The sequence below is a fragment of the Pseudophryne corroboree genome, chromosome 1, assembly GCF_028390025.1.
Source record: "Pseudophryne corroboree isolate aPseCor3 chromosome 1, aPseCor3.hap2, whole genome shotgun sequence".
NCBI classification, from domain to species: Eukaryota; Metazoa; Chordata; class Amphibia; order Anura; family Myobatrachidae; genus Pseudophryne; species Pseudophryne corroboree.
In genome coordinates, this window is record NC_086444.1 from 40,033,161 (window position 1) to 40,047,753 (window position 14,593).

Below are 14,593 nucleotides of genomic sequence, written 5' to 3' on the forward strand. Positions count from 1 at the left end.
ACCGGATTCCGTACACACACATTCACTAGCTTCATTATATTTTTGTAAGAATCCAGTCTATTTTTTGTACTGTTGGGAGGAAACCGGAACACCAGTGTACATAGAGAACATACAACCTCCACACAGATAGGGCCATGGTGGTAATCTAGCCCAGCTATTTTGCCAATATTAAAGTTAAATATCCACTTTTGACATTTCGGTTTATGGTAAACGTTACCTCAACGGAACAGGCAATATACTTACTATACATCCCCACGTACCCAATGGAGATGTGTCAAGACATGAGAATTGCAGAACTATGGGGGACATTTACTAAGCAGTGATAAGAGCGGAGACGTGAGCCAGTGGAGAAGTTGCCCATGGTAACCAATCAGCACTGAAGTAACATCTATAATTTGCATACTATAAAATGAGACAGCTGCTGATTCGTTGATGGCGCCACTTCTCCACTGGCTCACTTCTCCACTCTTATCACTGCTTAGTAAATGTCCCCCTTAGTCTCCTATATATTGCTAGAACGTTCCAGTGCATTATCACTAACATGGAGATGAATCTGCCATTGCCTGAGCTGGACCTGTATTTGGGAGACGCAGCCAGAGAACTAGCGACATCACTCAGTCACACGTTCTGGTATATGAACACTGCGGTGGGATAATGCAAATGATTGACAGGCTGCATTCTCACAACACCGGGACAGCATGTAGCATATGCCACTTATGAGAAACGCAGGTTAGAACAGAGACATCAGCAGCCGTTCTCATTTCTATCCACAGGGATTACATGCCTGGAGGGAGGAGAGACTATTTAGTGCAAGTGCAGCTGAGGTACAGTCACTTCTGTTCTACTTCCGTCCCCTTTGCATTGCGCCTTACATGAATTGTATCCCTGATCTCTGTGCTGTATTTGCCCTCTGGATGCAGGTTGTGCTTAGCAGAGACGAGCTGCCCTCAGGAGGATAACTATCCCAGCAGCCTGTGCATTAAAGTCAACGGGAAACTCTTTCCTCTGCCGGTGAGATAGCAAAATGGATTTTGAAAAGAGCATTTTCCAAATTTAAAATGTTTTACAGTCGTTGCCAAAGGAGAGTTACAGATCTTGTAGGCCAACAATAGTTAGAAAATTATTACATTTCTCTAACGTCCTAGTGGATGCTGGGGACTCCGTAAGGACCATGGGGAATAGACAGGCTCCGCAGGAGACTGGGCACTCTAAGAAAGATTTAGTACTACTGGTGTGCACTGGCTCCTCCCTCTATGCCCCTCCTCCAGACCTCAGTTAGAATCTGTGCCCGGAAGGAGCTGGGTGCATTTTAGTGAGCTCTCCTGAGCTTGCTAATAAAGTATTTTAGTTGGGTTTTTTATTTTCAGAGAGCTTCTGCTGGCAACAGACTCTCTGCTACGTGGGACTGAGGGGAGAGAAGCAAACCTACTAACTGCGGCTAGGTTGCGCTTCTTAGGCTACTGTACACCATTAGCTCCAGAGGGATCGAACACAGGAACTTAACCTTGGTCGTCCGTTCCCGGAGCCGCGCCGCCGTCCCCCTCGCAGAGCCAGAAGACAGAAGCCGGTGGGTTTAAGCAAGAAGACGTCAAAATCGGCGGCAGAAGACTCCTGTCTTCATATGAGGTAGCGCACAGCACTGCAGCTGTGCGCCATTGCTCCCACACTAACCCACACACTCCGGTCACTGTAGGGCGCAGGGGGGGGGGGGCGCCCCGGGCAGCAATTGAGTACCTCCTGGCAAAAAAATCAGCATATATACAGCTGGGCACTGTAATATGCATGAGCCCCCGCCATTATTTTGACACAAAATCACGGGACAGAAGCCCGCCGCTGAGGGGGCGGGGCCTTCTTCCTCAGCACTCACCAGCGCCATTTTCTCTCCACAGCTCCGCTGAGAGGAAGCTCCCCAGGCTCTCCCCTGCAGAAGCACGATAGAGAGGGTGAAAAAGAGAGGGGGGGCACATAAATTTGGCGTAAAAACAATATATACAGCAGCTACTGGGTTAACACTAAGTTACTGTGTGATTCCTGGGTCATATAGCGCTGGGGTGTGTGCTGGCATACTCTCTCTCTCTCTCTCCAAAGGGCCTTGTGGGGGAACTGTCTTCAAATAGAGCATCCCCTGTGTGTGTGGTGTGTCGGTACGTGTGTGTCGACATGTCTAAGGTAAAAGGCCCCCCTAAGGAGGAGATAGAGCAAATATGTGTGTGAGAGGGTGTCTCCGTCGACAACGCCGACACCTGTTTGGATATGTGTAAGTGCTAAGGTGAATTTATTGCACAAAAGATTAGAGAACAGACAGGAAATCTACCCAGGTCTGTCCTTATGTCGCAGAGACCTTCAGAGTCTCTCAATGATCACTATCCAAAATAATAAACACTGATATCGACACGGAGTTTGACTCCAGTGTCGACTACGATAATGCAAAGTTACAGCCAAAATGGCAGAAAAGTATTCAATATATGATTATTGTAATAAAAGATGATTTGCATATCACTGATGACTCATTTGTCCCTGACACAAGGGTACACATGTTTAAGGGGAAGAAAGCTGAGGTAAATTTCCCTCCTCTCATGAGGAAAAAGAGCGGGAATCTCCAGACAAGAGACTGCAGCTTCCCACAAAAGATTCTCAGGCAGTATCCTTTCCCCACTAGGGCCAGGATGTGATGGGAATCTTCCCCTAGGGTGTCACGTTTGCCCAGAAGGTAGCCCTAGCTATTCTCAGGGATCCTGCAGATAGCGTGCACATTCTGGTACACTACTCAGACCGGCGATTGTGTCGGCATGGGTTTATAGCGCTGGGGCGGCGTGGACAGGTACCTTATCAGCAGAAATTGAGACCCTAGTATGTGTGTGTATATATATATATATATATATATATATATATATACAGAGAGAGAGAGATATAGAGAGATATGTATATATATTAAAGATGCTGTCTTAAGAGATATATATAATCAAACATGCCCAAAGAGACATGAGTGTACTGGGTCCTAGAGTCAAAGCTATGTCGATTTCTGCTTGACGTGTCCTGTAGAATATGCAATGGACAGATGATGCCAACTTAAGTGGCATATGGAAGGCTGAGGATTGTGTGGAGAAGGGTTCTCGGACCTGGTCTCCACAGCTATAGCTGGTAATTCGGATATTTTGCCTTATATTCCTGCACAGCCTAGGAAAGCACGTCATTATCAAATGCAGCTTTTCGAACAAAGAAACAAGAAAGGCCGAGATGCGTCCTTTCTTGCCAGAGGAAAGAAGCTGCCCAACACAGCTAGTTCCCAGGAACAGAAGTCCTCCCCGGCCTCTATGAAAATCCACCGCATGTCGCTGGGGCTCCACAGACGGAGCTAGGCCCGGTGGGGGCACGCTTTCGTAAGTTCTGCAACAAGTGGGTTCACTCCCTGTTAGGTCCCTGGGCAATAGATATTGTGTCTCAGGGATACAAGCTGGACTTTGAGAAGATGCCTCCTCACTGACGGCCCTGCCGGCTTCCCCCCACGAGAGGGAAACAGGGTTAGATGCAATTCACAAATTGTATCTTCAACAGGTGGTGGTCAAGGTTACCCTCCTTCGACAAGGAGGGGGTTATTATTCGACCATGTGGTGGTCCCGAAACCAGACGGTTCGGTCAGACCCATATTGAATTTAAAATCCCTGAACATATACCTGAAAAGGATCAAGTTCAAGATGGAATCGCTAAGAGCGGTCGTTACAAGCCTGAAAGGGGGAGATTTTATCGTGACTCGGGACATAAAGGAGGCATACCTTCATGTCCCCATTTATCCACCTCATCAGGCGTACCTCAGAATTGCGGTACGGGATTGTCAAAGGTAATGGCGGAAATGATGGTGCTCCTGCGGAAGCAAGGTGTCACAATTATCACGTACTTGGACGATCTCCTCATAAAAGCGAGATCAAGAGAGCAGTGGCTGAACAGCGTATCACTTTCTCTGGAAGTGTAACGGCAACACGGCTGGATTCTATATATTCCAAAGTCGCAGTTGGTTCCTACAGCTCATCTGCCTCTCCTAGGCACGATCCTAGACACAGACCAGAAAAGGGTTTATCTCCCGATAGAGAGAGCTCAGGAGGAGAGGGAAGGATGGTGGCATCATACGAGGCCATTCCTTACGGCAGGTTCCGTGAGAGGACCTTCTAATGGGACTTACTGGACAAAGTGGTCCGGATAACATCTTTAGATGCATCGGTTAATCACCCTATCCCCGGGGCCAGGGTGTCTCTCCGGTGGTGGCTGCAGAGTACTCACCTTCTCGAGGGCCGCAGGTTCGGCATTCAGGACTCGGTCCTGGTGACCACGGATGCAAGCCTCCGAGGGTGGGGGGCAGTTACTCAGGGAAGAAGTTTCCAAGGGCTGTGGTCAAGTCAGGAGACTTGCCTTCACATCAATATCCTGGAACTAAGGGCCATATACAACGCCCTAAGTCAAGCGGAGACCCTGCTTCGCAACCAATCGGTGCTGATCCAATCAGACAACATCACCGCAGTGGCTCATGTAAACCGCCAAGGCGGCACAAGGAGCAGGGTGGCGATGGCGGAAGCCATCAGAATTCTTCGATGGGCGGAGAATCACGTACGAGCACTGTCAGCAGTGTTCATTCCGGGAGTGGACAACTGGGAAGCAGACTTCCTCAGCAGGCACGACCTCCACCCGGGAGAGGGGGGACTTCATCAAGAAGTCTTCGCGCAGATTGTAGGTCGGTGGGAACTGCCACAGGTGGACATGATGGCATCCCGCCTCAACAAAAAGCTACAGAGGTATTGCGCCAGGTCAAGAGACTCTCAGGCGATAGCTGTAGACGCACTGGTGACACCGTGGATGTTCCAGTCGGTTTATATGTTTCCTCCTCTTCCTCTCTTACCCAAGGTGCTGAGAATCATAAGGAAAAGAGGAGTGAGAACAATACTCATTGTTCCGGATTGGCCAAGAAGGACTTGGTATCAAGAGCTGCAAGAAATGCTCACAGCGGACCCATGGCCTCTGCCTCTAGGGCAGGATCTGTTGCAGCAGGGACCTTGTATGTTCCAAGACTTACCGCAGCTGCGTTTGATGGCATGGCGGTTAAACGCCGGATCCTAGTAAAAAAAAAAGGGATTCCGGATGAGGTTATTCCTACGCTGATAAAGGCTAGGAAGGACGTGACGGCTAAACATTATCACCGTATACGGCGAAAATATGTTGCTGGGTGTGAGGCCAGGAATGCCTCTACAGAGGAATTCCAGCTGGGCCGTTTCCTTCACTTCCTACAGTCGGGAGTGACTTTGGGCCTAGAATTGGGGTCCATTAAGGTCCAGATTTGGGCCCTATCCATTTTCTTTCATAAAAAACTAGCTTCTCTACCTGAAGTTCAGACGTTTGTAAAGGGAGTGCTGCATATTCAGCCCCCTTTTGTGGCACCTTGGGATCTTAACGTGGAGTTGAGTTTCCTGAAATCTCACTGGTTTGAGCCGCTTAAGACCGTGGAGTTAAAATATCTCACGTGGAAAGTGGTCATGCTATTGGCCTTAGCTTCGGCTAGGCGTGTGTCAGAATTGGCTGCTTTGCCATGTAAAAGCCCCTATCTGGTTTTCCATATGGACAGGGCAGAATTACGGACTCGTCCGCAATTTCTGCCAAAGGTGGTGTCATCTTTTCATTTGAACCAACCTATTGTGGTGCCTGCGGCTACTCGTGACTTGGAGGATTCCAAGTTGCTTGATGTAGTCAGGGCTTTGAAGATCTATGTTGCCAGGACAGCTGGAGTCAGGAAAACTGACTCACTGTTTATCCTGTATGCATCCAACAAGCTGGGTGCTCCTGCTTCAAAGCAAACTATTGCTCGCTGGATCTGTAACATGATTCAGCAGGCTCATTCTGCGGCTGGATTGCCGCCTCCAAAATCAGTAAAAGCCCATTCCACAAGGAAGGTGGGCTCTTCTTGGGCGGCTGCCCGAGGGGTCTCGGCATTGCAGCTTTGCCGAGCAGCTACTTGGTCGGGTTCAAACACATTTGCAAAGTTCTACAAGTTTGATACCCTGGCTGAGGAGGACCTTGTGTTTGCTCATTCGTTGCTGCAGAGTCATCCGCACTCTCCCGCCCGTTTGGGAGATTTGGTATAATCCCCATGGTCCTTACGGAGTCCCCAGCATCCACTAGGACGTTAGAGAAAAGAAGATTATACTCACCGGTAAATCTATTTCTCATAGTCCGTAGTGGATGCTGGGAGCCCGTCCCAAGTGCGGATTGTCTGCAATACTTGTACATAGTTATTGTTTAAATAAGGGTTATGTTATGGTTGCATCAGGTTTGTCTGATGCTCTGTTGTTGTTCATACTGTTGACTGGGTATGTTATCACAAGTTATACGGTGTGATTGGTGTGGCTGGTATGAGTCTTACCCTGGATTCCAAAATCCTTTCCTTGTAATGTCAGCTCTTCCGGGCACAGTTTCCTTAACTGAGGTCTGGAGGAGGGGCATAGAGGGAGGAGCCAGTGCACACCAGTAGTACTAAATCTTTCTTAGAGTGCCCAATCTCCTGCGGAGCCCGTCTATTCCCCATGGTCCTTACGGAGTCCCCAGCATCCACTACGGACTACGAGAAATAGATTTACCGGTGAGTAAAATCTTATTTTATGGTTTCTGTTAGCGGTAAGCTCTCACCCAAGTCAATACGGGCAAACAAATAGCAATAGACTATGATTGATATTCTCTTAACAGAACAATAACTTATTTTCTCATACGTCCTAGAGGATGCTAGGGACGCTTCAAGAACCATGGGGTATAGACTGAATCCGCAGGAGACATGGGCACTTTAAGACTTTTAAGGGGTGTGAACTGGCTCCTCCCTCTATGCCCCTCCTCCAGACTCCAGTTTATAATCTGTGCCCAGTGAGACTGGATGCACACTGAGGAGCTCTCCTGAGTTTCTCTGAAAAAGACTTTTGTTAGGTTTATTATTTTCAGGGAGACCTGCTGGCAACAGGCTCCCTGCTTCGTGGGACTGAGGGGAGAGAAGCAGACCTACTTCTGTGAGTTTCAAGGCTCTGCTTCTTTGGCTACAGGACACCATTAGCTCCTGAGGGTCTGAACGCTAGGTACGCCTAGATGCTCGTTTCCAGAGCCCGCTGTCACCCCCCTTGCAGAGCCAGAAGTCAGAAGACAGGTGAGTAGAAGAAGATCAGAAGACTTCAGTGACTGCTTTGAGGTACCGCAAAGCGGCCGCGCTGCGCGCCATGCTCCCACACACAGCGGCACTACAGGGTGCTGGGGGGGCCCTGGGCAGCATTAAAAACCTAATATAAGACTGGCAAGGTGGTTTTTAAGTGCCAAGGCACTAAATCCGAACCCCCGCCAGTATAAATATTTTAAAAATCGCGGGGCTGAAGCGTGCCATTAAGGGGGCGGGGCTTAGGCCTCAGCTCTCATCAGCGCCATTTTCTCTTCACAGAGCTGCAGAGACGCTGGTCCTTCCTCTACACTGCTGTATCAAGTAACGGTGCAAAGCAGTGGGGGGCACAGTTTTTTGGTGCTATATATGTATTTATAAAAGTACTAACAGGTCTGAGGCTTTGTATAAGGGTTTTCAGAACCAGGATAAGCACTGGGTTGTGAGCTGGCAAACTCCCTCTGTGTCTCTCTGACAGGCTTTACTGTGGGTCTGTCGGTGTCTGTACACGTGTGTACACGTGTGTCGGCATGTCTGAGCCTGAGTGCTCTTCTCAGGAGGAGGCTGGATTAGGGACAGAAACAGCTTTGGGAGTGACCATTTCGGCACCGCCGACTCCTGATTGGGTAAATGTTTTGAGTGCTTTGAATGCAAATGTGGCTCTATTAAATAAGAGATTGGATAAATCTGAGTCTCAGAACCAGGCATGGAAAAAATCCGTGGAGGATGTTTTGTCACAGGTCCAGACCCCCTCGGGGTCGCAAAAGCGTTCATTTACCCAGATAGCAGATACAGATACCAACACGGACTCTGACTCCAGTGTCGACTATTGTGATGCCAGATTAAATCCTAAACTGGCTAAGAGCATTCAGTACATGATTGTGGCGATAAAAGACGTGTTACATATCACGGAGGACCCTGCTGTTCCCGATACTAGGGTCTGTATGTTGATAAAGCTAAATATTTATCTTATATAAAACCCTTTATGAGGTCTAAGAACACTGTACGCTATTTACGTATGAAGTACCGTAAGGGTACGCTCGTTGCGTAACAATCGCTTAGCCGTGGTCGAGACGCTCAAGCGTCACGTTCGCTCATGGCCAAGAGATCACAGGCAGGCACGCTATTGGCTGCTGACTAACGTAATGGTTCACTATAGCGTAACGGACGCTGTATCGGGAGCGGGCTGCTCGAGCGATACAGACGCTCACGAGAATACGCTGTTGGTATCGGACACACTTATAGGTGAGCGACTACCGTAATGCTACGCTATCAGCGTAGCGGACGCTCGAGACCACGAGGAGATCACGAGCGGCGCAGACGCTCACAATGTTAAACCTTTATATCTAAACCATAAACAATGTAATATGCTGAAAAACCTTTGTGTAGAGATAGGGTGTAGATGCAACCTAGTGTAACCTTATTAACTTAAAAGCTGTTTGAGCGTCACCGACGCTCTGAGAGTACTTAGCACTATAAGAAATACACAGATACCGTGCTTAGGGTCCAACGCCTAATATATATATTATGTATGATATACTTGCAAAAGAATTAACACAATACAAGTCATACACTACAATATAACATAGACTACCTAACCAGATAACTACACAGGAAATACAATACAATACAATTACGTTTTAAGGGAAAATAAGAGAGAAAGAGGAGAAGAGAGAGAGAGAGAGAAATGGCCCACAATAACAGTAAGAACAATATGGTTGCGGAGAAACACTTACGCACAAGGGGAAACGATCGCATGCGCCTCTGGACATCCAGCTCCCGATTTTCAGCAATGATAACCGTTGAAGAGTCAGAGCTGAATGTGATCTGCTTGTCTATTTATGCCCCACACACAATACAATTCAATGGTCCCTACAATCTCATTGTTCATTGGACACAGGAATTCCTCCTCGCATTATAACAAAAGGTCATAGGTTGATTCATACAGGTGGGCCGTGACTATTTCCAACAGCTCAGGTGGGAGGGAAACTGGGTTTCCCGCCGCATGGATAAGTAAGTGCAAATACAGTAAATGTTCATAAACTTCTTATGTCCATAACTATTCGCACGAGCGATTAATCCGCTTCAAACCAACACCGGAATATTGCTAATTAAATACTCTTCCGATGGGTACTAAACACCACTGTATTACTCCTGTCTGTCCCTTCGTATCAAACAAAGAGGGATTTCTCTGTTCATGAACATTCTACATTAACCAAACTTTCAGAATCTATCAAAGGGACCATGATCTACAAAATACATTATATAGTGAAAATATGTAACGATTGAGTCGCACGCTACGATCACATAAACTCTACCGTAAATACGCATACCGTGCGCCTGCGGGTGCCCGCGACTGTGAGTATGCGCACGCACGGGAGAGCGTACGCATGCGCAGCACGGACCTGTGTGAGGTGCAAATATGGTAGTGTGCATAGAGATATTTTTCTGACTTTGACAGTCCACCCTTTGGCAGTCAACAATAACTGCCACCTTCTAAAACATTTCAAAAAGAGAAAAATATATGTCAGGGGTTAATACATTTCCATGGTTGGGTAAGGGAGGAGAGTGGAGAAGGTGTGAAGAGGGTATGACCTAGTGAGATAGTAGAAGCATGTGTGTATAAATCCATGTTTGGGGGGGTCATGTATCATCGTGCCGTACGTGTTGTACATCAAGCTTCGAGGCATTGCGAAGTATACATTTGAATTCCTTCTTATCCCGTGGTACGGGTCTGTGGATGGGCTGTCAAACTTTACCGAGCTCTTTTCGGCTTTGGTTGTAACAAAATGGGGGAGCACATTTTAGTTGATGATACATGAATGGGGGAGATATGTGATTGCTGATATCTGTGCCTGTATTCCCTATCGACTATGTGTGTCATTACCTGAGGGTTGTAGAAATGAAGAAAAGACATAATTACGGTAAATGCGGTGGTATTCTATGTCAGGTAAATGTACATTCGTCGATTGAGGTCTTGTTTGGTGTCTGTTGAATGCAGTCTTCTTTGTGCTTTTGCCCATAAGGTGCGAGCAAAAGCTTTGTCAATGTCCATAGATTTACAAAAGTGTTGGGCTAGCGTAATTTTAAAATTTCTAGGGAAACTGGGGATCTATGGCAAAGTTCATCAAAAATCTGTGTATCAGGTTGTCAAAACTTCTTCTTTAATCCATCTGTTGTCTGTATATCGGCTCATCAAATTCCTCGTCCAAGTGGGTCTTTTTACCTTGGAGAAAACGGAAAAACAGGTGAAAGAAACGGACCGTAGAAATCGCATTTTCATCACATCATTGTTTCTACATTTGGGTCATAAATCAGATCCATGGGAATTACAGTTTCCTCACTCCTTAAACTCATTACCTCAGGTAGTACTTTTCCAATATATCACAATCCTTCAGAGTTTGGGGCAAGCCACTTGTACGCCTTCCTCCCGCATATGAAATATGCATCATCGGGGAGAACATATGGGACGGAGTAGGACATAACCATATTACACATCTTCCATGTGAAATCTCCTAACCCTAATTCTCCCATCTGTCTAGTACACGTATCAGCTTGTACGATATGTGCACAGTATCCTGGTGATACCTCTCCAACTCTCGTAATCCTATTTCCTAGGGTATACCTATATCGGAAAGATTTTCCTCTGCTGGCTATGTGGCGTACAAGCTCTGTATCCGTCGGCATTCTATCTGCTCTATATGAAAAGGTCATGGTTTGGTTACTCTATGACACTTCCCAATTTCCCGGCTTTCGGGGATTGGAAATGTTAAAACATAATAGGGACCTATCCACATGGTATTGGTGGAGCTTCAAACTAGGAGGGCTGGAGATATTAAACCTCCTGTCCACCGGTCTCCCACCCTTTAGCTCAAGTACCTCCCCTATCGTTAAAGGAAATGGTACTAGTCCTGATTTGCTATGACCTTGAGGTACTTGAGAGCATACCCAACAATCTGTTTGATTTAGCACACTACCCACTAAGGAGTGATAGTCACTCAAGGGATGCCGGTCTATGTGGATATTAAAACTGGATTGGCATTTCTTGATGCACCCATCCTCAACTACATTGTCACAGAGCCTACAGATACAGTTTTCTTTTCAGCTAACAAATGTTTACAAATAACATGGCTGCTAGATCGTTTCCGGTACTCGCCTTTTGCTTGGTGGTTGTGTTGCTATTGGAAATTTACACCTCCGTCTCAGTCATCGGAACCTTTCTGGATCCTTTCTCGACCTCTCTGGTACTCTCGCCGGAACAGACTGCTCTGGTCAACATCATGGTCAACAGGAAAATCCAGATCACAGTCTCTTGGGGCAAGTCCATCTTACAGGAGGAGAAAAGAAGAAATTTGTAATGGGGGTACAGGAAAACAGTTAGAGGGGGAGAGAAACTTGTTACGATAATTAAGTTCTCTAGTCTTGTTGTTCTTCTTGTTCTGCGGTCATCTCAAAAAGGTGCTGTCTCTCAGTCTTCCAAACGAACATTCCGGTGATGCAATATTCCTTCCAAATCAGCGATCTCTCTGTAAGGAGCAAAAAATCTTGCATTACCATTTGCCTAACTGAGGTGTGACATACCATTTTTAAAACATGAAAGCATGAGTGAGAAGAGAGAGAAAACAACAACAGCAAAAAAAAAAAACAAAAGAGAGAGAGAACAATTCATATATGTATATATATATAACATAACATATCAATAAACAACAGGAAAAAAAAACATTTTTCAAACAAACAGTTTTCAAACATTGTCAGATCATCAGGCTGTCATATCTACATGTCCAATGGTTTCCTTGCGCAGTCCCTCCCCCCAGCACTTCCATATTCCATTGTCTGTATCTGGCCAGAATACATTGGTGCGGATAGGTCATGCTGGGGTTTGGTAGACTTCTGCAAAGACCAAGTATATATGCAATGTTTGAATCCTACCAATATTCGTCAGAGATGGGGAGAGAGAAAAAGAAACATTTCACAGATACATTTACAACGTTTCACCCGGTCATTCCTGTGTCTTCAGGGAATGACCTCCCAATTTATTAACTATAACCTCAGGCTTACCATCAGTCCTAATGATCACCTTTCCTGATTGCACATTATGGGTGTGGCTCAAAATTGTTCCTATATGGTCCCTGTTTATAATTGTGTGTGTTTTAATTTTGCTCATTTCTTGGTCTAGGGGGTCTGACTTTATGTGGGTTATTACAGTTGCTGGCATAATGCCCTTCTCTTCTACAATGATAACAAACCCTGGGTTTCCTCCAAGTGTTAATGACCTGAGGTCTTGGTTGATTTGATGCCTCCTCAAACGCTCGGATGCTCATCGCCATCAACCGCTTTCCCTGTGCTTCCCTGCTTCCTTGGATATCATGGTTATGTTGTTGTCTAGGGGATTGATATGACTTTTGTATTTCTCTTGATCTACAATCTCTCGCAAAGTGTCCTTTTTTATGACAATTGTAACAGACTTCCACATTTAAATTTCTCGCAGGGGTTTGGGGCTTATGCTGGAGTGGTCTTGTGGTTAGGGCCTGTATACTTGCGGCCATTAATTTATCACTTTGTGACTCTCTGTATCTGGTGATATTTCGATCAATATCAATAGCGGCCTCTCTTAATGCGGCCACTGAGATATTTCTCCAGTTTGGGTTGGTGGTCTGTACCCTTGTACTCAATACCTCCTTTAAACCATTCATTAATACCTTAACCGCTATTTCTCTATGCTGTGCGCATGTTTTGATGTCTGTGATCCCAGTGTTCCTAGCCATTACTTGCAGTGCTCGATTGAAATAATTGGAGATACTTTCCCTTTCGTTTTGTCTTATGGAGAAGATTTCATTCCACTTGACAACGGCAGGGAAATATACTTCCAACTGTTGGTTTATCTGCTTAATACATTCCTGATTGTGTTCCTCCGTTTGAGGTACTTCTGTGTCTAATTGACAATCAGTAATAAATGTCGCAGAGTCAACACCGGAGGGCAAACATGCCCTCAGCACTGTCCGCCAATCTTTGTTGGTGGGTTCTGTTGAGTTTCCTAGTTCTTTAATGAACCTTTGACATGCGACTAGACTTTTCCGTGGATCAGGAAATTCGGACATAATTGATCTCAATTCGGTCCGGGACCAGGGACAGCGCATTGCACTGTCCTGGACGGGAATGGTTCCCTGATTGTCAGTCTTCCCATTGGGGACTGTGATCACCCTGACAGGACTAAACTCAATTACATCACCTTGTTTTGGTCTTACAATATGGGGTACATTTGTTTGTGCGTGATATAAAACATTGTACGTACCTGTGGACACGACCTCACCTGACCCTCCGTTAGGGGGTTTGATTATTGCCTTTACCGATTTGGTCGCGTCCACCTGGATGTCTTGTGTGATGGCTGCTGGAAGAGGTGCCGACATCGTGTTGAGTTCACTTTCTTGCTCGTATTCCTGAGGGAAGTTTGACATGGGGTGCAACTTGCACGGGTTAATAGTTGTACATTTAACAGCATTACAATTATCATTGTTATGTTTATTACACTTATTCTTATCATCTATACTACAGTTGCTAAGTGCGTTTTTATTGTTCAACATTGTGCCTTTCTCCGCAACCATAATCCTCTCCGTTGCCACATCTCTCCTCCCAAGATGAGAGTCAGATATGTCAGTTAGCTCTTTTTGCATTTCACTTTCCTGTTGCCATAACTTTAAACAATCATAATGTTTGATCCGTCTCTTTGCTGGTTCAATAAGACCTATCCTTCTCCTTAGATTTAGTAACACTTCTGGGCTAAAGCTACCTATTCTTGGGAATTTCTCCCCGTCATGTACAGTCATTCTTTCCCATTCATCACATAAAACCTCTGTGTGTGAACCGTATTTTTCACACATTACATACCTGGCCGACCCGATTGGTCGGTTTACTAAATCAACCCGAACCGAGGTTGATCGCCCCATACCTGAACAACTGGCCCCCATAACTTGCAGGTGTTGCTTTTCTTCAGCGAACCCTTACAAAAACCAAGATGTCCGGGGCAGGCTGGCGGTGAAGTTTACCGAGTACTCCACTCACTTCTCGCCCACGTTGGCCAGTAACACAATCACTGTATCCAGAGCTGTTGTACCCAACCTAGGGCCCCTGTGAACCTTTATTTACTGGGGCGCGTTCCCCAGCAAGTATCGGTTGTTGGATAATTCCTGAGTGACCAGCGAACTTCCCTTTGTAAAAATAAAAAATTACACAAATCACGTCAGAATGTACAAATAGCGTTTATGACCTTCGTACACAAATAGTACCGGTCAGGTTTACTAATGCACACAATTACGTGCGGTACAATCGTTCAGCACATAAGCAACTAATCTTATGTACGGAGCGACCAGCGGAATCGAAAATTGCGGCTGCGAATTCCTTCAGCAAGAGCTTGTATGGCCTATA

General features: G+C 46.0%; 1 protein-coding gene across 6 annotated transcripts in view; it reads left to right on the forward strand.

Annotated features, from left to right (window-relative positions):
- PIAS2 (protein inhibitor of activated STAT 2) overlaps positions 1-14,593 on the forward strand; it is a 160,993-nt gene that overhangs the window by 72,203 nt on the left and 74,197 nt on the right. For all 6 annotated transcript variants that reach the window (XM_063958454.1, XM_063958419.1, XM_063958427.1 and 3 more), the window contains exons 4-5: positions 774-824; positions 921-1,011. In XM_063958454.1, coding sequence (XP_063814524.1) covers positions 774-824; positions 921-1,011 — 142 coding nt within the window. The remainder of the gene's footprint in view (positions 1-773; positions 825-920; positions 1,012-14,593) is intronic.